Genomic DNA, 23650 nt, shown 5'->3' with positions numbered 1-23650 from the left:
AAACTCACTGAGAATGAAAAAAAATCTCACTTTCTCAATTCAGGCTAAGCTTTAGGGAATTTTGTTTGTTTTCTTCTTAAACCAGGGATGCCCTTCTTGTAATTCAGTGGAACATCCGCGCTTTTATGGCTGTGAAGAACTGGCCCTGGATGAAGCTTTTCTTTAAGATCAAACCTCTTCTGAAGTCTGCAGAAACTGAAAAGGAGATGGCCAATATGAAGGAAGAGTTCTTGAAACTGAAGGAGGCCCTGGAAAAATCTGAAGCCAGGAGAAAGGAACTTGAAGAAAAGCAAGTCTCTTTAGTTCAGGAAAAAAATGATTTGCTTCTCCAGCTCCAAGCTGTGAGTAGACACATATATTCATGTATTTATTATATGTTCTTTGAAACTCAAAGGCTTACAGACCAGAGTGTTAGTGCAATTCAATCAAAAGAAGCTGTTGGTCTTGTCAGAGTCTTGCTAAAAAATAGAGCGGATAGAAATTCTCATGTTCTAGCATATAACCAGGTGGGCTAGCAATGCAGATCTTAACAGGTTCTGTCCAAGGCAATGTCCGTGGCAGTTAGATATGGAAGCAGCAGTCTTGTATGTGACTAGTCATGCTCACCGCTGTCTCATCCTGCTCCGTTAATTACTTGTCGGTCTTGTCTTCTGAAATCAGAAGTAGGAAATTTTCCTTGTGCTGCTCTGTAGTGTTGGATCAGGCTCTCTGACCGCTTACAGGATAGGGGACAAGTGAGGAAAAAAGGCCAGGCAGTCATTGCTGTCCTCTTCTTTGTGCCACACCAGGAGCAAGACACTCTGGCAGATGCTGAGGAACGATGCGACTTGTTGATTAAATCCAAGATTCAGCTGGAGGCCAAAGTCAAAGAACTGACGGAGCGGGTTGAGGACGAGGAAGAGATGAATTCTGAGCTGACTTCTAAGAAGAGAAAATTGGAAGATGAGTGCTCTGAGCTCAAGAAGGATATTGATGATCTTGAAATAACACTTGCAAAAGTAGAGAAAGAGAAGCATGCTACTGAAAACAAGGTACCTTTAGAACTTCTCGAAGTATTCAAAAGAGGTTGGGCATGGATTACTTTTATGACAAAAGCTACTGGTCTTCTGATGGTTTTACACTGTCTGTTATACAGGCCACACTGAAGGAACAGTATATACAGACTTATTTGACCTTATGAGGGAAAAAGTGTTAACTCTGAGCCTAAGTTTCCCTTTTTCTGAAGTGAGTTTTGCTGCAATTCAGCTAAAGAATTATGTCTAGTTTGGGCATTTTTAAGTAAACAATTTTCTGCTGTAACCATGAGTTCTTCCAGCTCTTCTTAGAGCCTGTAAACATAAAGCCCATCTACTTCTCCCAGGGAGAATCAGAAGCTGGAGTCCACCACAGTGAGTGACACTGAAAAGAATTTATTACATTTGAAAGAATGCACTAAACCTACAACAAGAGCTGGAACACATTGGCTCCCTTGGCGGCCATTTCACTCAAAAAGCCACAAGGGGCTTTGGGGGGAGAGACCCCTTTCTTTCCAACATTTTCCTGCATACAAGTTCAGTACAGACAGTCATTTGAGGCAGGTTATGATAATCCCTTGCTTCAAAGTCTTACAAATACATTCTTCCTCTCTCACACAGGTCAAAAATCTGACAGAAGAAATGGCAACTCTTGATGAGAATATCAGCAAACTTACTAAGGAGAAAAAGTCCTTGCAGGAAGCTCATCAGCAAGTTCTGGATGACCTACAAGCAGAGGAGGACAAGGTCAACACACTAAGCAAAGCTAAATTGAAACTGGAACAGCAAGTGGATGATGTAAGCTGGCTCTGCCTTCATGTTTCCCCAGGCTTGTTTGACCACCACTTACAGTTTCATGAGTCTGAAATGTTGCAAACCTTTGAAATGTATTCCTGTCCTTTTAGAAATGATCGAGGATTTAGAAATGTAGTCCTTGTTGTACTGTCTGTAAAAGGTATAATTACAGGAATGCTATAAAACCTTATCTGTGTAGTTCAACCTTTGAAAAGAGTGTGATAATGAGGGAAAATCCACTCAGTTTGCATTTGCAGTGTAACTGGCATGAAGTCAAACAGAACTTTGTTACTAAAAGAACTGTAATGCTTGCACAAATGTAAAGCATGGACTAACCCTTATGTTATATTTCTTTAGCCCATATGTCTGCTGGCTGCTAGAAAACAAGAAATGTAAAATAGGATGCTCGTACTTAAGTACTTCTGCTTCGCCACTTATTAGAGCTCAGCACAAAGCTGGGATTAGCATACATCTGACTGTTGTAAACCATCTGTGTTCAACATATTTAATAAGTGACTTTGTTCCTAAAGCTTGAGGGATCACTTGAACAAGAGAAGAAAGTGAGGATGGATCTAGAAAGGGCAAAACGCAAACTGGAAGGGGATTTGAAGCTGACCCAAGAGAGTGTCATGGACTTGGAGAACGATAAGCTGCAGATGGAAGAAAAGCTAAAAAAGTAAGAGACTGATTCTGTTGTACAAAATAAAGCAGCACAGTTACCACTGTCATTTCAGAGCCTTCAGGTGTGTCATCCTGCTCTGATGGTGGCTAAAATGAAATTCCATGAGAGAGGAGAGAGTGTGTAGCCGAGGAGGGAGGGAAAAATCACTCTTACTTGTGCACAGTATACCTGAAACATTTTCCAGCATTAAAAAAAAAAAAAAGGTATTTATGTTTTTCATTGCTTAGAGGAGAAAGCTGAAGGAAGTCTCTAAAGTTGTTCATCCTAACTAGCTATGACAGCATTTTTGAAAGACCTGACCCTGTCAAATATATTTTTCCACTGCGTCTGAAAATAACGTTACTTTTGTATGACACAAAGAACCAGAAATATTATTGCACAAATGCATGCAGAGTCTTGACTTGGAAACTGCTGCTCAGAGGAAGATGTGTTTTCATGCAAATAGCAGTAGGTGAGGATTGCTTTCATTTTTAGATACATTAGAAGTTTTATTGAACAACTCTTTAAAAATTGCAAAAGCCTAACTTGAAGCTACAGGGAAAATTGTCATAGTAGGATTTTCCTTTCCATGGCAGGAAAGAATTTGAAATGAACCAGCTGAATTCCAAGATGGAAGATGAACAAGCTATAGTGATGCAGCTGCAGAAGAAGATCAAGGAGCTTCAGGTCAGCTTGCTTCCTTCTCATGTATCTTAGGATGAGTTTCTCTTTGTGCCTCACTGAAGGGCTTTGCAGAGGTTTTTCATGGCTAGCTGCAGCTTAGCTTTGAGACCCAAAGTGGTGCAAGTCTGTAGCTTCCCACACTGATCCCTTTTCCCCTCAGGATGCTCGCTCTATAGTGGTTCCTTCCCAATAGCAGGACATATGACCACAGAATGCTAGTGGTTTCAGGCAACGCGGAAAGGCTCTGGTGTTAACGTTTTAAGCAAATAATATTGTTCCAAACCATGGAGCTGAGGGTGGATGCTGGGGAGGAGTTCAGCAGTAATAAGCAAGAATTTGAAATTTAGGGGAAGGGCTCAGATGCACAGGAAATTTTCAATGGAAATGAAAAGGCCAAAGAAAGTCAGCACAGTCCAAAATGTCTTGACCCAAAATATCAGCTCTGCTTTTTTGGAAATAAAGAACATTTGCATAACTCGGACATGAAGTGTAATTTGGTCAAAATAACTGTTTCATAAAAAAGACTGTCCCAATGAATATTCATTATTCATGCAATTCTACACACTGCTGTATTTGAAATCCTGTCTTAACACTCCTAGAGAGAAGTTACCTCAGTCACAGAGCTCTTAAAATGGGACCAAAGGGTCCGTCCCCTTCAATGACAATTTGTTGCTGCTAGTCCTACTATCAAGTAACTTCTCTCATGTACTTCAGCTGAATGTCAAGTACATGGATATAAGGTCAATGCACTTGACCTAAATGTCTTGAACTAGAACTTGGAGAGCAATCTACTGTGAGAAAGATGTGACATCATTCTTACTCTAGCTCAAGATCTGATTTATTGGCACAAATGGGCAAGTTTCTGTACTTCCACCCGTGTTGTAAAGTGTGGGCTGGCAGAGGGTTTAACAATTTGTAAGGTGCTTCAAGGTATTCCAATGGGAATCATCATGAAGGTGACCCAAAGGTGCTCATGTCTCTTTGGTAGGCTCGTATAGAAGAACTAGAAGAGGAGTTGGAAGCAGAAAGAACTGCTCGAGCCAAGGTGGAAAAGCAGAGATCAGATTTGGCCCGAGAGCTGGAGGAATTAAGTGAGCGACTTGAGGAGGCTGGGGGAGCCACAGCTGCCCAGCTGGAGATGAACAAGAAACGTGAGGCAGAGTTCCTGAAGCTGCGGCGGGACCTCGAGGAGGCCACACTGCACTATGAAGCCACAGCCGCCACCCTAAGGAAGAAGCACGCAGACAGTGTGGCTGAAATGGGGGAGCAACTGGACAACCTGCAGCGGGTTAAGCAGAAACTGGAAAAGGAGAAAAGCGAGCTGAAGATGGAAGTGGATGATCTGTCATCTAACATGGAGCAGATGGTCAAGGGAAAAGTAAGGGTCCTGAGGCTTCCCAAACCCCCAAAGGTCATGTGTGGCTAAGGCTGGTCTGAAGGTTTCCCAGAACACCTGGTAGGGCTGAAGTGTTTTAGAAGGTGGTGTCTTGCAATCTGAGGGTGCTTATGTGCACAGTGTCCCCTCTTCCCCAGCTGGTGGTATAACACTTCTTACCTGGAGATGGGACAGCAGTTAAGATGGCCTGTCTAAAATACATAGTGCATCCCCAGTCACAGGCATATTGTTTATCTGTGTATCTCAGAGCACAAAACTGCGTCACTTAAATTGTGCTCCCCCAGGCTGGTGATGACTGGGGCGATGCCATCCAAGGCTGGATGGCATCTGCATCCTAAGCAGAGCACTCTCTGATCCTGCCTTTGCTTCACAGTTTTGACCCATGTTAGCAAGGAGTGCAAAGCAAAGGCTTGCACGACCATCATGTGTATTTTTACTTCCTATGGCTGAATTGTGGATTTTGTTTCCTGAGTAGATAATCTTGGTAGCTTTCAGAGCACTCTAAAGAGTTCTTTCAGTGCAAATGAAGAAAAGAAATTTCAGTATTCTGAGAGTTAGAAAGCTGTCATCAAACTCAATTTATGATAAATGGCAATTAAAGCAGAATCAGTAAAGCAATTTTCATTGGAGGTGATTTTCCCATCTAGCAATTATGAGGAGGCTTATGCCTGAACTTCATAGGCATGTGATTGCTTTTGAAGTTCTTGCAGAGTCTTTTTATGCTGGTGCTTTAGATAAGAACGCAGTTCAGGGAAAACGAATGGGGAAGGTGGTCTGATGGAGAGACTCCTGGCCTGGGACTGCAGACACAGGGCTACATTCCCCGCTTTACCGCTGTGGTATTTGTGTCTTTGCTATCTGCCATTTCTCTGAAAGGCAGACAACAAAAGGATACATATAGAAGGCTACTGCTTCCAAGTGGCTGTCTGGAGGCTACAGCTTTGTATGTCTTGTCTCCTGATTCCTGTTAGGCAAATGCAGAGAAACTTTGTCGCACTTACGAAGACCATCTGAACGAGACAAAAACTAAACTGGAGGAAATGACTCGCCTCATGAATGACCTCACTACTCAGAAGACAAAACTCCAGAGTGAGAATGGTATGTGCGTGTTCAGCCTAAGATAAGTTACTGGGAAACAGGCTATCAAGTGTGTCTCAGCACTATGTCAGTGAGATGTATTGTGTAATGGCATCTTCTTGAAGGCAGCTGGATAAGGATTGTTGAATGAAGCAGTGGCTTTGTGTCTTTGCCTTTTCTACCTTCAATATTTTTATAACCTTGATGGTGGGGGACAACCTTGCCTTCGACTGGCTTTTGAAACAAACCTATAACCATATTTACCAGCATACTGTGCTACCATCTGATGAGCTGAAATGGATGTGCTGGCTAGGTACCCAGTTTCAGGAACAAGGACATGTACATCTATCTTGCAATGCTAGAGGGAAGATGAAGGAGTTGGCATACTGCTGCTGTCTGTGTAAATACCATCTTCCTCAGCATGACCCCTTGGGCATTGCACTCTAGAAGACACTGACATCCGAACAAAAATACCACATGTCCTCTAAGTGCTTGCTACCTTTTTTAGCCAGAGTAGAACTATTTAATCTCTGCATCCTCATCAGATATCACTGTTCTGTGTATTTTCAAAGACATATTTTTCATTTCCTGTCTGTTTTCATGTTAGTTCTATGTACTCCTATGAGGCTGCAGTTTCCACCCCGCAGTGACACCCTTCTTGTGATAAATGAAGTTTTCCTTATGTAGCCCTCTGTTCTGTACGCTGGTTGTTGTGAGGGCTTTGGAGCCCTCTGAAAAAAAGTCTGTGGAAAAACAACATAAAGTAGTGAAGAAAAGTATAAACAAAACCAGCTACAACTGCACATGAAAGTAAGCATCAGTCTAGTCTGATTCATGAGCTGAACTAAAATTAATGAATCAAGGTATTGGCAGTACAAATAATAATTAAAAAAACCCCACAAAACCAACAAAAAACCCCCAAACAAACAAACAAACAAACACCTAAGGAAAACTATCCTGGTGAAGTGTCTGATAGTTACAACTTTGGAAGAAGCTTCATAGGAGGTCAGCCACAATCACTGTTAGTTCTTTTTCTCAGCAGAATTGGACAGGTGGGATTTTGATTTTGGCTGGGACTTTGTAACTTCCTGGTCTTACTTTTTTTTTTCCTTTGGTTAAATCCTGTGGCAGGTGAATTTATAAGACAGCTTGAAGAGAAGGAGTCACTGATAAGTCAGCTGTCCCGGGGGAAAACATCATTTACACAACAGATTGAAGAACTTAGGAGACAGCTAGAAGAGGAAACCAAGGTAATGCTTTGACTATGTCCCATTCATTGAGATGGAATGGGGAAAACTGTTCATGTGCATTTGTAGCCTGGATAAAAGCTGAAATGAGACATAGGAATGAGAATGCTTCCTGGTAATTGTACTGATATAAGTTCCTGCCCCTGACTGAGGCAAGTCACAGGAAAAGAGTTTGGGAAAATAATCAGCGTCCATAACTGCTAAATAAAACTTACCCAGTAGTATAGCCAAAACCTCGGATATTGCATCTTAAAAGTTTGGATGCTTCTCCAAAGGTGTTAGATTATCTTCAGTCTTGATAGCTTCCTCAGCATGTCACCAGTTAGGGATAGCTTCAAACACTTCTTGCCTCACTTGACCTGGACTGTCAAGGCCAGGGGCAAAAAGAAAAAGAGGCTTAAGCTTGAATTTCTAGGGGCTGTTTGTTTGGGGTTTGCTAGGTAACACTGCAATGCTGTGACCTTTATATCCCTGCAGTCCAAAAATGCCCTGGCTCATGCCCTGCAAGCGGCCAGGCATGACTGTGATCTCTTGCGGGAGCAGTATGAGGAGGAGCAAGAAGCCAAGGCAGAGCTGCAGCGGGCTCTCTCCAAGGGAAACGCAGAAGTGGCACAGTGGAGAACAAAGTATGAGACCGATGCCATTCAGAGAACTGAGGAGCTGGAAGATGCCAAGTAAGTGGGCTTCACTGTGCCCTCAGCTGGGAGGACTGTGCTCCCTGGGTCTTGTTGTGGCACTAAGGAAATAGGGCAATCTGGTTGGAAAAAGCCCTCTGGCTCATTGCTGTCATTTGTGGCTGTCCTTCTTCTGTTCTTTTCATTGCTTGAACAAGTCAATGTTTCTGTTGAGTCCTTGTCCATGGGGTAGTGGATATGGATACTGGGGTTTACTTAAGAACTTAACAAGATTAGATTACCCTACTTGGTTATCTTGCGGACTCACTTGCTTTGCCCCAGCCCAGTGCTACGTTCTTTAGATCTTGACTTGCCTTCCCAGCAGGGAGATGATGGCTGCTCCAGGAAGGTTGGGCAGAAAGCCATGTTGGCTTGTGCTGTGCAGCCGCTCACAGTTACCAGTCTCAGGTGTTATTGGGCAAGGTCTCTGAGCATCTCCAGCATCTGCCTCTGCACATGTCTGATCTGCAGGATCTTCCCCCACTTCCAGTACATTTTCTCTGTCTAGCATCTTCACTTTCTTCTTTCTGGGCCCTTCTTTCTTCCCAGGACATATTCTTCTTGCTGGGACTCCCAGACCCCTATTTTCCCCATCTAAATAGTTTATGAACAGAAGCCCAAGGCGTGACCAGCCTCCTAACTGGCAGTTCCGTTTCATATCTCTTAGTTGGAGGAACATGACACTCTCATTTAGACCAGGTGTTACCAAAATTTACAACCAGCCCATCCTGGTTACAGCTAGCAAGTAGCCTGAGAGTTCAAAAGTTCAATTTCAAATATTCACACACACGCACAAAATTATCTGCCACATGTCAGCATTCATAATTTAAGCTAGTTTTTTGCCTATCATAGTCCCTTCTCTCTAGAGTCTTGATTTCCCCCTCCCTTCCCCTTGCCCCCCCCCCCCCCCCAGTTTTCCCTTTCAAAACTGATTTATTGAGATACTGGTTTGGTGTCAGTTTTTCTGGATAACATGGCAGCAGTGGCTCTCAGTCATTTCATTGTCTCTTCCCACCTGGTAGGAAAAAGCTTGCCGCTCGCCTGCAAGAAGCTGAGGAAGCAATCGAGGCGGCCAATGCCAAGTGCTCTTCTCTGGAAAAGACAAAGCACAGGCTGCAGAATGAGCTGGAAGACATGATGATTGACCTGGAGAAGGCCAACTCAGCAGCTGCCTCCCTGGACAAGAAGCAGCGTGGGTTTGACAAGATCATCAATGACTGGAAGCAGAAGTATGAAGAGTCACAGGCTGAGCTAGAGGCTTCCCAGAAGGAGGCCCGTGGCCTTAGCACCGAGCTCTTCAAGCTGAAGAATGCCTACGAGGAGACACTGGACCATCTGGAGACGCTGAAACGGGAAAACAAGAACCTCCAAGGTAGGCTTCATTCAGGCCCCACGTCCAGTGCGAGAGCCACACCAGTGGACAGCTGGAGGGATGCAGGTGCCCTGTAACAGCTGTGGGGAAAGGCATTGTTGTGGTTTAACCTCAGTTGGCAACTGAGTACCACACAGCCACTCGCTCACTCTCCCCGCCCCCCTGGTGGGATGGGGGAGAGAACTGGAAGAGTAGAAGTGAGAAAATTCATGGGTTGAGATAAGAACAGTTTAATAATTGAAATAAAATAATAATAACAATAATAATGTAATACTAATACTAATAATACACAAAGCAAGTGATGCACAGTGCAATTGCTCACCATCCGCCAACCGATGCCCAGCCAGTCCCCGAGCAGCTTTCCCCAGTTTAGGTACTGAGCATGACGTCACATGGTATGGAATGTCCCTTTGGCCAGTTTGGCTGTGCCCCTTCCCAGCTTCTCGTGCACCCCCAGCCTTCTCAGTCGGTAGAGCATGGGAAGCTGAAAAGTCCTTGACTAGTGTAAGCATTACCTAGCAACAACTAAAACATCGGTGCGTTATCAACTTTGTTCTCATCCTAAATCCAACACACAGCACTGTACCAGCTCCTAGGAAGGAAATTAACTCTATCCCAACCGAAACCAGGACAGGCGTTTATCTCATCCTTGAGACTAGCTTTCTGATGTGTTTGGAGACACTGACTGATGCTGGCAATGAAGGTTTTAAACACAGAAATTGGTACGCCCAGAGAAGAGCAGGCTTCCCTTTGCTTACCTGTCAATGAAGTTCACTGGCAGAGGTGCCAGTATCAGGGGAGGAACAAGAAAGATGACAGAGGTGCAGCGGATGAAGCCTAGATAGCTCCCAAAGCAGAGCACGGTGTTGCTAGCCTGCAGATCGCAGAGAAAAACTAAACCACTATAATCACTTCAAAAAGCATTTACAAGAAAAAGTCTGTGCCTTCAAGTTGGTCGGGTAAAAAAAGTTGCTGTAATTGAAAGTAAGGCAGCGCTTGTGTACAGACGAGCCCTTGGGGTAGTAGTTTGAGGCATGGGTCCTGTATTCACGCTCCGTGAATAGCAATATGTTTGGGACACTCTGATCGCTAAATCCGTCCATCCTTTTTGTTTCAGAGGAGATTTCTGATCTGACCAATCAGATTAGTGAAGGAAACAAGAGCCTCCATGAAATAGAAAAAATCAAGAAACAGGTTGAACAAGAGAAGTCAGAAGTTCAGCTGGCTCTAGAAGAAGCAGAGGTAAGGAAAGAAAGCTCAAGGGAAGAGGAAAGGGTGTCTTTGTCACGATTTTCCTTCCTTTTTTATCCTCTCAGCAACACAGCCAATGTGTTGATTGTTAGCAAGTGCAACCTCTCTGCACCCAGCTCCTCCAGCCTTGTTAGCCAGTGTTTTCAAGAGTGACTGGTGACTTTTGGAGATGTCAGCTCTAAGATCATCAAGTGGAGGCCCTTTCAAAGGAGGTGCCTTGTAGGTTTTGTTTTTTTGTGGTTGGGGGTTATTTTTCTGTTTCAGGAAGCTCAGAAATCTTCTGCTCACCTCCTGAAAATCCAGTCCTTCTTGCTTGCTTCAGCATAGAATATTTCAGTCTTTCAGGAAACAGGAACTGCTGAGAACTATGGTCTTACTTTATCAGATATTTCTAGTGTCTAGTTTCCAACAACAAATTGACCATTTCCTGGTTTTGAGAATAAGAAGACAAACCTCCTGATGACTTTAAATTGTATAAGGTCTCAGATATTGTGCTGGATACTGCAGCCTGCTTAAAAAAATGGTAGCAGTCTCAGAAACCAAATGATAACAGGCCATTTGGAAAATCTTTAACTCTCATATGAATTTGGTAAAGACACTTAGCATCACTGCATTAATTTCTACTGCGACAAGTATGCACATACCCAAGAGGGGTGCCTCATCCTATTTTCCAGAAACAAACCAACAATGTGGAACAAGCCTACTGGGAATCCTGTTTATTCACTTAAAGGGATGGGTTGTCAGGTTTTCTTAAAGTTTGGTGCATTGCAGAGCTAGGAAGGGGTATAGGTGTTGCTGGCTAGAAGCAACACAGCACATAGCAAGGGATTTTTAGTGAAGGCTGCATTGCTTTTAAATTGTGCTCTAAATAATATCTGCTAAAACAAACATCACCCCGTGACATGGATCTGTTAATACCTTAAATGCTGTGCAACTTCTTTTGTCTGTTACAGGATGCTTTATACTTTGCAGGGATTTCACAGCCAAACAAACAGGTGTCATGATCAGAGCAGAGGAAAGATCATGCCTTTCTTCCACAGCTCTGACATGTGGAGAGTGATTACATGCTCTGTCAATAAACTTCTCTCACTAGAAAGAATACATCAGTTCTTGAGGGATCTAAGGGGCACGCTTTACTTTCCTGGACTGTGTGGAACAGCTTCCTAAAGCTCAGTGAAATTAGGAACTAACGAAAGTAAAGTGATGATGTATTTTATTTTAATTGTGAAAGAAATGGTTTAATACAGATTTTCTCCCTTCCTTGTGAGTTTGGGTCTCCAGCAGTCACAATGGTGACATGGTACTCCTGTGTGCCATTCCCATTAATATGTTGTGGCTCCTTGGCATGAAGTGTGCATTTGACTGACCTGTAGCTGCTGCACAATGGCTGGAGATTAGCAAGGATTTTGTACCACTTTGTCTTCAGAACCTCTGTTCTGTTTCCATCATTTCTTGAGGGAAGCATGGCTAAGCCTGTGCAATCCTACCCTTCAGAGAGCACTTCCAAAATATATGGTGTTCAGTTCTGCTTCCCTTCCCTGTGCAATGAGAGCAGCAAGGAGTCGGAATGCCACTGAGCCTGGTTTATGCAAGAGCTGGAAGTCAGAGGCCCTGTTACTTCTATGGGCTGTTGTCAGCGTACTTCTCGACTTCCATATATGAGGGAAATGTAAGAACAAAGACATAGGAACAAATCTCCCCCATTTCACAGAGGTGTCTTCATGTTAATTGGAAAGAGCGGACGGAGTATTTTTGCATTTTGTCATATAGAGCTGGTGCCTGTTATTTCTCTCCTTGAAGTCATATTGCCTAATGAGATTGTATAAATGGGAGGCTTTCAACACTTCATGATTTGGAGAGATCTTTGTGAGCTGGGGGATGTGTGGACCCCTTCACCCTCCCAACAACAACCTTGCTTTAGCTTTTGCCTATCCCTTACAAGCCCATGAATTTCTGGAGGGTGTCTGTACAGGGGTGCGAAGAGGGGGACGTCTGTTGTTATCAAAACCACGCAGGCAGGGCCTAAGCTATTTTTTTTTTGTGAGTCATGGCCTGTTTGACAATTTGTCCTCTGAGGAGCTTGCTGCTCAGTTTTCCAGCTGCCAAGTTACATTAGAAGGCAAATAAATGCATTGTTTTGCCATGTAAGCAGCTCATGTCCTTCCCTAGAGAGAGAGGCAGGGAGGAAACAGTGCTATTGGGAACGGGAAGAAAAGTGTGAAGGGATCATCTTTGTGCAGCACTTTGTGATTTGAAAAAATAAAAAAATAGTGACTCCTGGCCTGCAAGCTCTTGGTGCTTTCTATTTCAGGGAGCTTTGGAGCATGAAGAAAGTAAGACCCTTCGTTTTCAGCTTGAACTTTCACAGCTTAAAGCAGAGTTTGAAAGGAAACTGACAGAAAAGGAGGAAGAAATGGAAAATATAAGGTACTGTGCAGGAAGCAGCATGTTTTTTTAAGGGTAAAATCTCAAAAGACCAGAAATATTCTCAAGACCCAAGCCAGTCAAATGCACCACAGGTAGTTACGCCAGCACAAGCAGATACTGTCTGTACTAGGAACCAAGACAGCTCTGATTATTTGCCAAAGGGTAGTCCTACCACATTACCATTTCTTAGTTCAAATATTCCTGTCAGTTCAGTCTCTGCCAGCATACACATAAGCCCATCATACATATCGCATAGCAGCTGTAACACAACTGACTGGCATAACCAAAGTTGCAGCAGACCAAGGGTCACTAAGTCTATATGTTTACAGTACGGAGACAAGTAGGTCTAGGGAGCTGCCTTCTCCTAATCCTCTAGGATGGCTGCCTCCCAAGGGGAACCTCAGGCAAAATCAGCAGTACTACCTCAGTGGTCCTCAAACCTATGTTATCTGAAGACAATCTTTACCTCTGCATTTAGTTAATTTATGCAGTTACAGTTACACTCATTGTGGAAGGATATGAGGAGCTTGCCGTTATGTGTACACCATTTAGTAAGTAGTGAGAATTGCAGAGGTACAGAAAGTGTGAATGTAAAAGGAGAGGAGCTTGCAGGTGAAAGGGATAAACAGGAAAAATGGAAAGCAATTAGGTGACAGGAGGATAATGTCTTTTGTCTCTCCCCTCCCACTGAGCACAAAGTCTAATCTGAAGAGTTACAGTCTTAAAATAATGCTACGCTGGGCCAGATTTTCAGCAGTTCTTCAGAAAACTCCGGCCTTGAATTAGTCAATGTTACAGTACTATTAATCCAAGAACCACATCATTGTTTGTGGGTAGGGTAAAGGGTAGGGAAGGGGAAGTCCAAGGCTCACCTTGGCCAACGTAGATACAAGGATTGATATGTTAGTTGTTTAAAAAACAAATAATGTTTCGGCCCTTTCAGATATTATCTTCTAATGTCCTGCAGATGTCTGGCTTACAGAGATCTCAGGACAAGCTAACCTAATCAATGCCTTCTGCCTCAGCTTCGTTATGAGTGTTTTGCTGCTAAGTTGTTCAGCAGACATGCTGTGCTGTTCCCTGGGAGTCTAGGGCACAGTTCAGTATCTTGCTGAAGCAATAAGGCCCTCAAGGTTTTCTTTGTTGACTCAGTGATTTCCCAGAACTCCTACGCTTTCAGCAGAACTTGGCCAGCTTCCCTGTGTAAGTCATATCCTGTGCTTTGAGTTACCTTCTGGTTGTAAGAGAGCAAAAATTTCATGGTAGGACTTGACTGTTACAGAGTCAAGAAAACTAAGCACCTGTCTGTATCTGTTTTGCCATCTTTAAATTGGCACTAAGCTGCCTTTCACAGGGGGACCAGGCTGTTAATTAGGGTGGGCTTAATCTCTCCTGACTTTAGATGTCCATAACACAGATTTCTATTCCTGAATTATTCCCCTTATAATTGAGCATAAGAAATGTGTTTCAACATCTGCTTTAAAACACAATAAATTGTAGCTTACACATGCCATTTACTATAAAGAGCAACTAGAGTAAATAGCTTAGAATGTAGCTGCACACCTTCAGTTTGGTTAATCCCCTCCATAAATGTCTTCATAAAAAGGCTGAGATGTAAAACATCCCAGTAAATGATTCAGTAAATATCTTGGTTAGTGACTGCTAAGCTTGAAGTGCTTCTTGTTAGGTTCAAACCTGTACTTGCTTGAGTTTACAAGAGATCTGAGAGAACTCCTTGCTCCAATATTGCCAAAGGAAACATGGGAGAAGGATGCTATAGGTGCTTATGGATCAGGAGTTAGCTGAGGGTGTGAAGCACACCAGCCAGTTAGATGGCAGTGAGGCACTAGAAACCTGTGCTATGTATGTCATTCAGAAATATACTATTTCTGGAAATGAGACACTTTCAGAAAGTGAAGTACTGTTGCATGTAGTTCTACGTTCCTGTGCAGAGAGCAAAATTACTCCATTCACCCTTCATGTCCTTTTTACTTTATTCCATAATCAGGAGAAATCAGCAACGCGCCATAGATTCACTGCAGTCCACCCTTGATTCTGAAGCCCGGAGCAGAAATGAGGCCATCCGGCTCAAGAAGAAGATGGAAGGGGACCTCAATGAGATGGAAATCCAGCTCAGCCATGCTAACAGGCATGCTGCAGAAGCAACAAAGTCAGCACGTGTCTTGCAGACACAAATAAAGGTACTCCAAGAGCTGCCAGTCCCAAGCACCCAATGGGAGGTGCGGGCTACATTTCATTAGCAGAGAGCAAATCAGCAATGGTGATGGTAATTAAGAGAGAAGCAACTCCCAAGGATGTGCAGAAAAAGCCCTTGGTGATCATGTCTGGTGTAAGAGAATACTGAACTATGGATTTCTTCCAAGACTTGCATACAAGCTGGATGAGATCCAGTCATAAAACCCTTGCTGGCTACAGCCTCCTGCAGGGGCAGGAAGCTACAGCATAAGGAACTGAAAATCTATGATCTTCTTGTGAGCTTGCAAGTCCTTTAAAAGTGGAGAGCAAGTCAGTTGGCTGGAGTACAGGGATTGTGCGTATATTCAGCTTTGTTGTTTGCTTCAACATTTGTAATAGCTTAAAAAACCCAAAAACTGCTAAGACACCTCATAAGTCATCACCTCTCCCATGCCTAAGCAACTAGTTCTGCCTCAGGCAGAACTGCCGGCTCTGACAGATTTGAATACATAGGTTTTTCCCCCATTGCACCACATACCACAAAAGCTATTCAGCTTACAGTGTGGAGGAAGCCTTTCTCCAAAAAAGAAGCACTGAAATTGCACTGAGGTGGGCCCCATGCAACCTCTGCAATCTGGGGTCCTCTTATGTAAGCACAGCGGCTTGAAATGGAGTTGCACTGGTAAAAAAACCAAACATCTGTTTTGTTATAGGAGCTTCAGGTGCAGCTGGATGACTCGGGACACATGAATGAAGATCTGAAGGAGCAGCTGGCGGTCTCTGACAGGAGGAACAATCTTCTCCAGTCGGAGCTGGATGAGCTGAGGGCTTTGCTGGACCAGACTGAACGGGCGAGGAAGGTGGCAGAGCATGAACTGCTGGAAGCCACTGAACGTGTGAACCTGCTTCACACTCAGGTTGGCTTTTTCTATGCTCTCTCCCTCACTGGGTTAAACTGAGCCTTGTCTATTAAGCAATGACACTCTCCATGGCCGTCATAAGTCAGACACACCTTGCCTCCTTCAAGGGAGAAAATGAGGGAGAGGAAGTAAGTCACTCTGTAGATATGCCACCTCACTCCCTTCAAGTTAGCTGGAATTGATGATTCAGCCATTTCCAGAAAAAGTGATGATGGAAGATAAGAGTAAATTTGATTTCTTTCCCTCTTCTATGCTGTAAAACCAGTTTCCTGCTTTAGTTAAGCCATGGCTGGGATGGTGTGGCATTTCTTTGGAGAAGCGATGCTTCAGGGTGTTGATGTTACTCAGCAATGAAAACTGCAGACGCTGGGTTCTAACAATAGCTGTGTTGTGCAGGGCAGGAAACTACCCCGCAGCAAAGTGCTCTCTACCACGTCACAGGTCTTCATTAATAAAGGCCTTTGGACTTTGTCATGATGGACACTGCAGGTTTACAGGGCCATGGAGGGGCGTGCCCTGACGTGCCAGCATTTTTGCTACAAAACCAAAGCTTCTCTTCACCAAATAATTAATGGTCAGAAGGAAACGAAAATGTGCTACAGGCTGGTGATGTTCTGCAGTGTTTCCTCCAGCCCGTGATGCCATGGGGCTTCTGTTTTAATCACCTCATTGACTAACTGGTTATGGATCGTTAGTTTTCAAAAATGAGCCAGCTCATTCATTCTTCTATTTCAGCCTCTTGCTTATTTTATCTAAACCAAAACCTGAATATTTGCAGGTTTAAGAGTATTTTTAGTATTTCCTCAGTCTGAAGCTAAGCTATGTAGTAAAGGCCAGCCCTTACCACGTACCTGGATCTCCCTTCCCAAATCATAGAATCATAGAATCTTTTAGGAGGGAAAAGACCCTTAAGATCATCAAGTCCAACCGTAAACCTAGCTCTGCCAAGTCCACCGCTAAGCCATGTCCCTAAGCGCCGCGTCGGCACGTCTTTTAAAGACCTCCAGGGGCGGTGACTCCACCACTTCCCTGGGCGGCCTGTTCCAGCGCTTGACAACCCTTTCGGTGAAGAATTTTTCCCTGAGAGCCGATCTAAAGCTCCCCTGGCGCAACCTGAGGCCGTTTCCTCTCGTCCCATCGCCCGTTACCTGGGAGAAGAGACTGACACCCCCCTCGCTACAACCTCCTTCCGGGTAGTTGTAGAGAGCGACAAGGTCTCCCCTCAGGCTCCTCTTCTCCAGACTGAACGACCCCGGTTCCCTCAGCTGCCTCCTCAGCAGGCGTGTGCTCTAGACCCTTCACCGGCTTCGTTGCCCTCCTTTGGCCGCGCTCCAGCACCTCAGTGTCTTTCTTGTAGCAAGGGGCCCTGTACAACCCTATGTAATCCAGGAGTTGCAAAAATCAGTAAGTTTTGGTGTGCTATGGTATTTAGAGAAGTTATGTCTCTAATCATCACTCTTCCTCCTTTTCCACTGTTCCTTTGGGGAAAACTTAATAAAAGAACACAAGTCTGATCAATCAAAAGAAGAAGCTGGAGGGTGACATTTCCCAGATGCAGAATGAAGTGGAGGAATCAATCCAGGAGTGCCGGAACGCAGAGGAAAAAGCCAAGAAAGCAATCACAGATGTAAGTAGTCTGGTTCCTTGCTCACTTCTTTTCAGTACCGCAATGTCTTAGGACAACCAGGTAAGTATGTCTCAGGTCACCTTTTCTGTGCTTGTTACAAAGCTCATACATCCAAAGCACCCCACAGTTATCTGGAGGTAACTGATGTAACTACAAAATAAAACAGGCTAGAGGTAAAAAGAGAGGAAGGACTTTTTCCTGATGTTTGGGGTTTGGTTGCTTTGTTGGGGTTTTTTTGCCCCAAGAATGCAGTTTCCACTGATCCTCAGAGTCTCAGGTCATGTCACCTTTGAGTCAGGTAAATCATACGCCTGGATAGGCTAAAGCAGTTCAGACTGAACTAGTGCTAACTGGTCTGCTGGTGTACACAGAATCTGATGTGAGAAACAAAATTACTGAACCCCAAACGAGGTACCCTAGAACTAGGTGTCTATTGGAAAAACATGAGGCCTAAGATCCCAGGAGGAGAGACGGGGTGCATTCTTCCTCTAGGGAAAACATAATTTGGGCAGGTATAGTTTCATTTCCCACAGACCTGGAGAAATCCATGTCTTCAGAGTTCAGCTCATGTATCACATCATACCAACAGATAAAATGAAAGCTAGAACGAGAGGTTTCTGTGAGTTACATGTCTGGTGTGCCTGGTCAAAGCTATTCCTGTACCATGGTCTTCACTGCTTCTCAGCTGACAGCACTATTACTGCCTGCCAGACAGAAGGTGCTGATTGTCCTTGATTCAGCTCCAGCCTGGATTGCAATGACTGCCGTCTTCCGATGACTGCTCAGTGATGGGCACAAAATCTGTAAATGGCTCTTGGTGGCAGGCACAAACATCAAAGCAGGAATGAGCTAATTGGCACCCTTGTTACCTGTCTTACAGAACAGCCAGGGACTATGTAAGATGTTGAAACTGAGCTTCCTATCCCAGCAGAAACGGCTCTGCTGTTACAGCCGCTCAGGTAGCTCTCGTCTATGGCTGTGCAGGGAAATTTGTCTGCCAGTTGTTTTAATCTACTACCTTTCAATAGCTCCAAACACCAAAATTAGATTTTGAATAAGTTCTAGGTAAAATGTCTGTAATGAATGGCACAGGCTTACTTGTAGGCGTTATAAATGAGGATATTATATAGCACAGATACTAAAGAAAAAAAAAAAAAGGTGAGGGGGAAATCTTAAATCACAGCATTAGAATACAGAGGGAAAAAAGGCCTCCAAGGCTATTCTGTCTTTGCATTTTCTCTGTCCAGGCAAGATATGCACACACAAGTAGTGGATAATCCAAGATCGATCTCCCATCATTTCTTCTGAGACATAATTCAATAGCATAAGAGAGCTGCTGTAAAATGTGGTTGTTTTTCAGGCAGCAATGATGGCTGAGGAGCTTAAAAAGGAGCAGGATACTAGTGCTCACTTGGAGAGAATGAAGAAGAACATGGAGCAAACCATTAAAGACCTCCAGAAGCGACTGGATGAAGCAGAACAAATAGCCCTGAAAGGTGGCAAGAAGCAGATCCAGAAACTGGAATCCAGGGTAAGTTTGTGATCCACCTTCAGACCACTGTCTCCTGCTTACAGAACTGGGACCAGGTAGGTGCCCTAGGGCTGCCTGGTAAGTTCATAGAGGCCAATAAGTGATACTATGAATGCTTTCTTCTGTTTCACAAAATGCAGGTGAGCAGTTCTTGGAGGCATGCTTCCCCTTCATCATCCAGCTACAATGAGCTGTTGTAGCATAGCAGATGACCAAGCCCTTGATTAAAAAAATAATTTAAAAACCCCCAACATCTAAAACCAGAAAAAGCCTCTGCAATGCTTGCTTCAGTTAAACTTTTTTGGCCTTTGCATATGTCTGCACCTTTGCTGGTGCAGTTTAAATACATTTATGAAAAAGCAGAATGGAAAGGTGACATTTTGATCTGTTCCTGAAATTTGACTCTATGGAGATGCTGAGAAGATGAGCATTTCTTGAACTGTGAACCAAATTATCTGCTGCTTTATATACGTAGCATAATGGCAAGGGTTTTTCCTTTTTTGCAGGTTCGTGAGTTGGAGAATGAACTCGAGACTGAACTCCGTCGCAATTCAGATGCCCAAAAAGGAGCCCGCAAGTTTGAGAGACGCATAAAAGAGCTGACTTACCAGGTATGCTGAGGACTGTAGTAACCACTAGGTCCTTGGAAAGAAATAGTGACTTCTCCCAGTGTCATAAGTTGCCTCTGTTTCAGTGAAGGATAAAGGACAAAGGACGGCATTATCCAGAGCTTTCTGATTGTAGGAAGCTTTAGGGATAGGAGGAGCATCTCCCTAGGGCTACCATCATCTTGCTTGACTCATTGTGACTAATGTTAGAAAGCCTCTATTGCTGGGATTTGGACAGTTTTAGCACAGTATTAATATGGAGCAGGCTTAGATGACTATTCACACTGCAAGAGAAGAAAGAGCCCAGCTGTCTCTCAGCTGTGCTGATGTTGCAAAAAAGAGCCAGAATGATTCAGTTGACTCTAACGCATCACTCAGTGTAGGGTTGCCCTGTCCCAGGGCTCTGTCACCTATTGCTGAGCAGCAAGGTCTAGTTGTGAGCCTCCCACAGGTTTGAAAACAGCTGCTGTTGCTGCTTGCCTTTCAAAAATGGTCTTCAGCACAGATGCCTTTGCTTTTGACAGCATTCTTAAGAAGATAATCCCATCCATCTGCTTTAGGAGATTATTTAGCCTCCTACCTGTTGTTTTACTCTGACTTTTTTATGGAGAGGCTGAAGGTTATTTTCTTAGAATACTGCACTCTGGCACAGGCAGACAGAATTAGCTGGTCCTTCTGCTTACGGACTGTGACGGCTTAAACCTGGCTCCTTTTACCAGAAATGCCTCCAAACAAGAATTTTAAGTATGGAAATTACGTATATTTTAGGCCCACCCATAGGTCTGTTTCACTAAATAATGACACACTCTATAATGACAAGAGCACTCCTCATCCCTGAGCAAGGAACTCTTGTGTGTGTTTATGTGTATACTTCTGAAAGTGTGTGCACATATATATGTATATGTATATGTATTTACATATATATATAAATGGGGAGGGTACTCTCTTTTAGTCCTCAGCCTCCAAACTATTCTGTGATTCTATGATCACAGCGTGGCTTGTTTGCTTTTTTGAATGATATGTTTCTAAAATTACATATATGGCAGCCATACCTATTTCACTATGGGAGACGCTTTAGGCCTTTTTACACTGTCAACCCAATTAATAGTGTTTTGGCACAGTCAGAAGAAGATAAGAAGAATCTGGCCAGGATGCAGGATCTGATTGACAAGCTACAATTAAAAGTGAAGAGCTACAAGCACCAAGCAGAGGAAGCTGTAAGTAACTATTTGGGCCTTTTTACCTTTGAGAAATTTATTGTCCTAAACCCACAATCTTTAAACCATAGAAGCTTTTAGTACAAATGCACATTTTGTGTGTGTATTAATATTTGTATTTATATAAAACCTGTATGTATAAATGTATTTATAATATATATAAAATAAAATATGTAGCATGTGTTTATTACATTTAAGAAGAGGTATTCAGTTTTATCTTAAGATTGCAGTATAATTTGCAAGGGAAGGGGGGAAGGGAAGGAACAGGAAAGACTTTTTTCCTCCTAGTCCTTCAGCAGGCATGTTGAGAACGTCCCAGTTCACTTAACATGGAGAGTACCACTGGAAACATCAACTCTGTAAAACAACAATCCCAGTTCTCCAGGAGGCAAGGACTGTTACCTAGTCATGCTGAGCACTTTCCATCCCACTTGAAATGGAAAGTTTTGTTTCACGTGGACAGGAGGAAATCAGCTGCACTGTTTTCTCTTGCCAGGAAGCTCAAGCCAATCTGTACCTTTCGAAGTACAGAAAACAGCAACATGATCTGGATGATGCTGAAGAACGGGCTGAAATAGCTGAATCTCAAGTTAATAAGCTGAGGAGCAAGTCAAGAGATATTGGCATGAAAAAGGTATGGTTATACCATACAGGGTAAATGTGACTGTTTAATACACAGTAGTGGATGCTATGTATGCAGGAAGATCTGTTACGTCTCTTAAAATAGCATGGACTAGAATAAATTCTTGTTTACTACATTTTTTAGTTTCAGTCTACCCTTTTTTTTAACATTAAGGTAAGCCTTTAAGACAGCAATCTGATGCTTAGGCAAAATGAATTCTCTGTCCTCTTGATGTTGTCATTTAACCTCTGTGCTCAGCAGCAAGTTTCCAGAACTGGTGATTTTGGGTTGGTTTTTTTTTTTTGCCAAGGGATATTAAAAAACTCCATCTTTTTCTCCCTCTGATGATGTAGATTTCTATGTATGTAATACAGCCTGGGGATTACTGCACTAGCAGATTGCCAGGTATTTTAACATTGCTCTTTCAATGAACTTGTATTGATTTGAAGAGCTGGATGAAAAGAAAATATTAGTGATTAGTCACTTAGGTGCTGGGAAGTCATTAGTAATTAGAAATATATTTGTGGTGTTTTGCACTTGTGCAGAATGGTAGTAGAATAATATTGATGAAACTAAAAGGTGCCTAAGAACTTTGTCTGGAACTGAAAGCAAACTTTTGCTTATATATGCTTCCCTTGTGGCAACCAGGGCAAGTAAGAGTGGGGTTGTTACATGTAGGAATGATAGAAAGAGGAGATGGGTCATTGCTTTATCTGTTTCATCTGCAAGTGAAACATAAACTGCCATGCTTAACGTCATATAAGTTTTACGGGGGTCACAGCTCCTGAGTCAAGAAAGAGGGGAAAAAAAACCCTTTCTGTATAATTTTGGTATTTTTATCACACTTGATCCCAGTACCTTCCTTCTCTCTTCCGTATCCACCATTCTGTGGGAGGAAACACTCCAATTTCTGCTTTTATATTGGACTAATAAAGTCACCTTTGACTGATATAAATGACTGTAGCTGCACCGTCTAGAGCAGAGCTACATTAAAACTGCATGAAGATCTGGTCTGTCACACATTTATGTATGATGGAAGCAGTACTGTAGCTGAAGCTCAATAGAAGTCTTGCAGCTTTTAAGAGCAAAAGATTTCCACATATTTTTCTTTAAATTATTCCAGCCCTACCAAAAAAAAAAGAAAACTCATATAAGTTCACAAAGCCATGGCATCACACAGACACTGAAATAGGTAAACCATTAGAGTAACTTATTTTTTTAAATACTGTTAAGAGTGCTGTTTATTCCCTGTATCTTACTAGTACCCTCTTTCTGCCTCAAATATGCAAAACTCATAGAAAAGTGGATGCCTGTTTTTATTAATCAGGTGCTAGTTCACTAATACCAATTCCAGCTCTGGCTTATAGCAGAGTATTGTGCTGTCAAAAGGTTAACTAATGGTACACACAGATGTGTCATCTCCACAAAAAGGGACTTGTGGCAGTAATGGCAGTAGCTGCCAGGGAACATGTTCAGGCAGCAAATGCCATCCCAAAAGCCATGACACATCTCCTTTGGGGAGAGAAAGGCACTGGAGAGACTAGTCATGTAGCATTAGAAAGATCTACTGCTACTAGTACCCATGTTCCTGGAAACTCTGGGAAGTGTGTGTGATTCAGAATGAGCACCACCATCTATTGAAACAGGGTTGTATAGAAGTCATCTGCTATCAAAGGGATATATACTCTAGCATGAGGACAAGAAACTTGTATCGTTAGCTGAAGTAAGCAGCAAAGGTTGGCTAGATTGGTGCTAGTCTATTTCAGATAAAAACTGGTAATACCAGGGAGCAGATGCATTAGTGAAGAGAAGCTTCTGTCATTTACTTGTGAACTTACTCTAAAACCCCTCAACACTTCCATTTTTAACAGTTATATACTATCTCAATTACATTTCAGGTTCATGAAGAGGAATAAGTACAGTCCAAGCTGACAAATATGAGAAGATGCTTGATATAATCAGGCACAACCAAAAGCACATGTAGAAAAAAATAAGCGCTTACAGAAATAAACATCAAGTGAAAATCCAAAGAGAATGTGTAGTATATTCCATTCTTTTCTTTGTGTTTTTATTTTGCCAAACCCCAGGGATCAATAAAAGATTACATCTTGCCAACAGCCCTCTTCATTATGTTGGAACAAACCCTAACTGGAAGATCTCTGACAAAATCAAAACCAAGGGCAAATCCAGTCATGCTTCACACCCTCATGCATTTCATGTGCAGATTGTTAAAGCAGCACAGATCAAACCTGTGCAAGGGGAGAGCCCTTAAAGCTGGGATAACCCAGCTTGCATCTGTCCTGCCAGTTGGAGTCTGTATGAGTTTTGTAGG

General features: G+C 43.0%; 1 protein-coding gene across 3 annotated transcripts in view; it reads left to right on the top strand.

Annotated features, from left to right (window-relative positions):
• MYH15 (myosin heavy chain 15) overlaps positions 1–23405 on the top strand; it is a 57212-nt gene extending 33807 nt beyond the window's left edge. For all 3 annotated transcript variants that reach the window (XM_076350486.1, XM_076350478.1, XM_076350468.1), the window contains 20 exons: positions 86–341; positions 789–1031; positions 1635–1811; positions 2339–2484; positions 3066–3156; positions 4142–4531; positions 5521–5647; positions 6758–6876; positions 7351–7547; positions 8570–8919; positions 10037–10161; positions 12482–12597; positions 14606–14798; positions 15507–15710; positions 17215–17340; positions 18701–18871; positions 19378–19482; positions 20601–20696; positions 21193–21330; positions 23217–23405. In XM_076350486.1, the coding sequence (XP_076206601.1) occupies positions 86–341; positions 789–1031; positions 1635–1811; positions 2339–2484; positions 3066–3156; positions 4142–4531; positions 5521–5647; positions 6758–6876; positions 7351–7547; positions 8570–8919; positions 10037–10161; positions 12482–12597; positions 14606–14798; positions 15507–15710; positions 17215–17340; positions 18701–18871; positions 19378–19482; positions 20601–20696; positions 21193–21330; positions 23217–23234 (3388 nt within the window). In that variant the 3' untranslated portion in view covers positions 23235–23405. The remainder of the gene's footprint in view (positions 1–85; positions 342–788; positions 1032–1634; positions 1812–2338; positions 2485–3065; positions 3157–4141; positions 4532–5520; positions 5648–6757; positions 6877–7350; positions 7548–8569; positions 8920–10036; positions 10162–12481; positions 12598–14605; positions 14799–15506; positions 15711–17214; positions 17341–18700; positions 18872–19377; positions 19483–20600; positions 20697–21192; positions 21331–23216) is intronic.
• The last annotated feature ends 245 nt before the right edge of the window (positions 23406–23650 follow it).

Source organism: Aptenodytes patagonicus, chromosome 1 (genome assembly GCF_965638725.1).
Source record: "Aptenodytes patagonicus chromosome 1, bAptPat1.pri.cur, whole genome shotgun sequence".
Classification (NCBI taxonomy): domain Eukaryota; kingdom Metazoa; phylum Chordata; class Aves; order Sphenisciformes; family Spheniscidae; genus Aptenodytes; species Aptenodytes patagonicus.
This window is presented reverse-complemented; position numbering and strand designations above follow the sequence as displayed.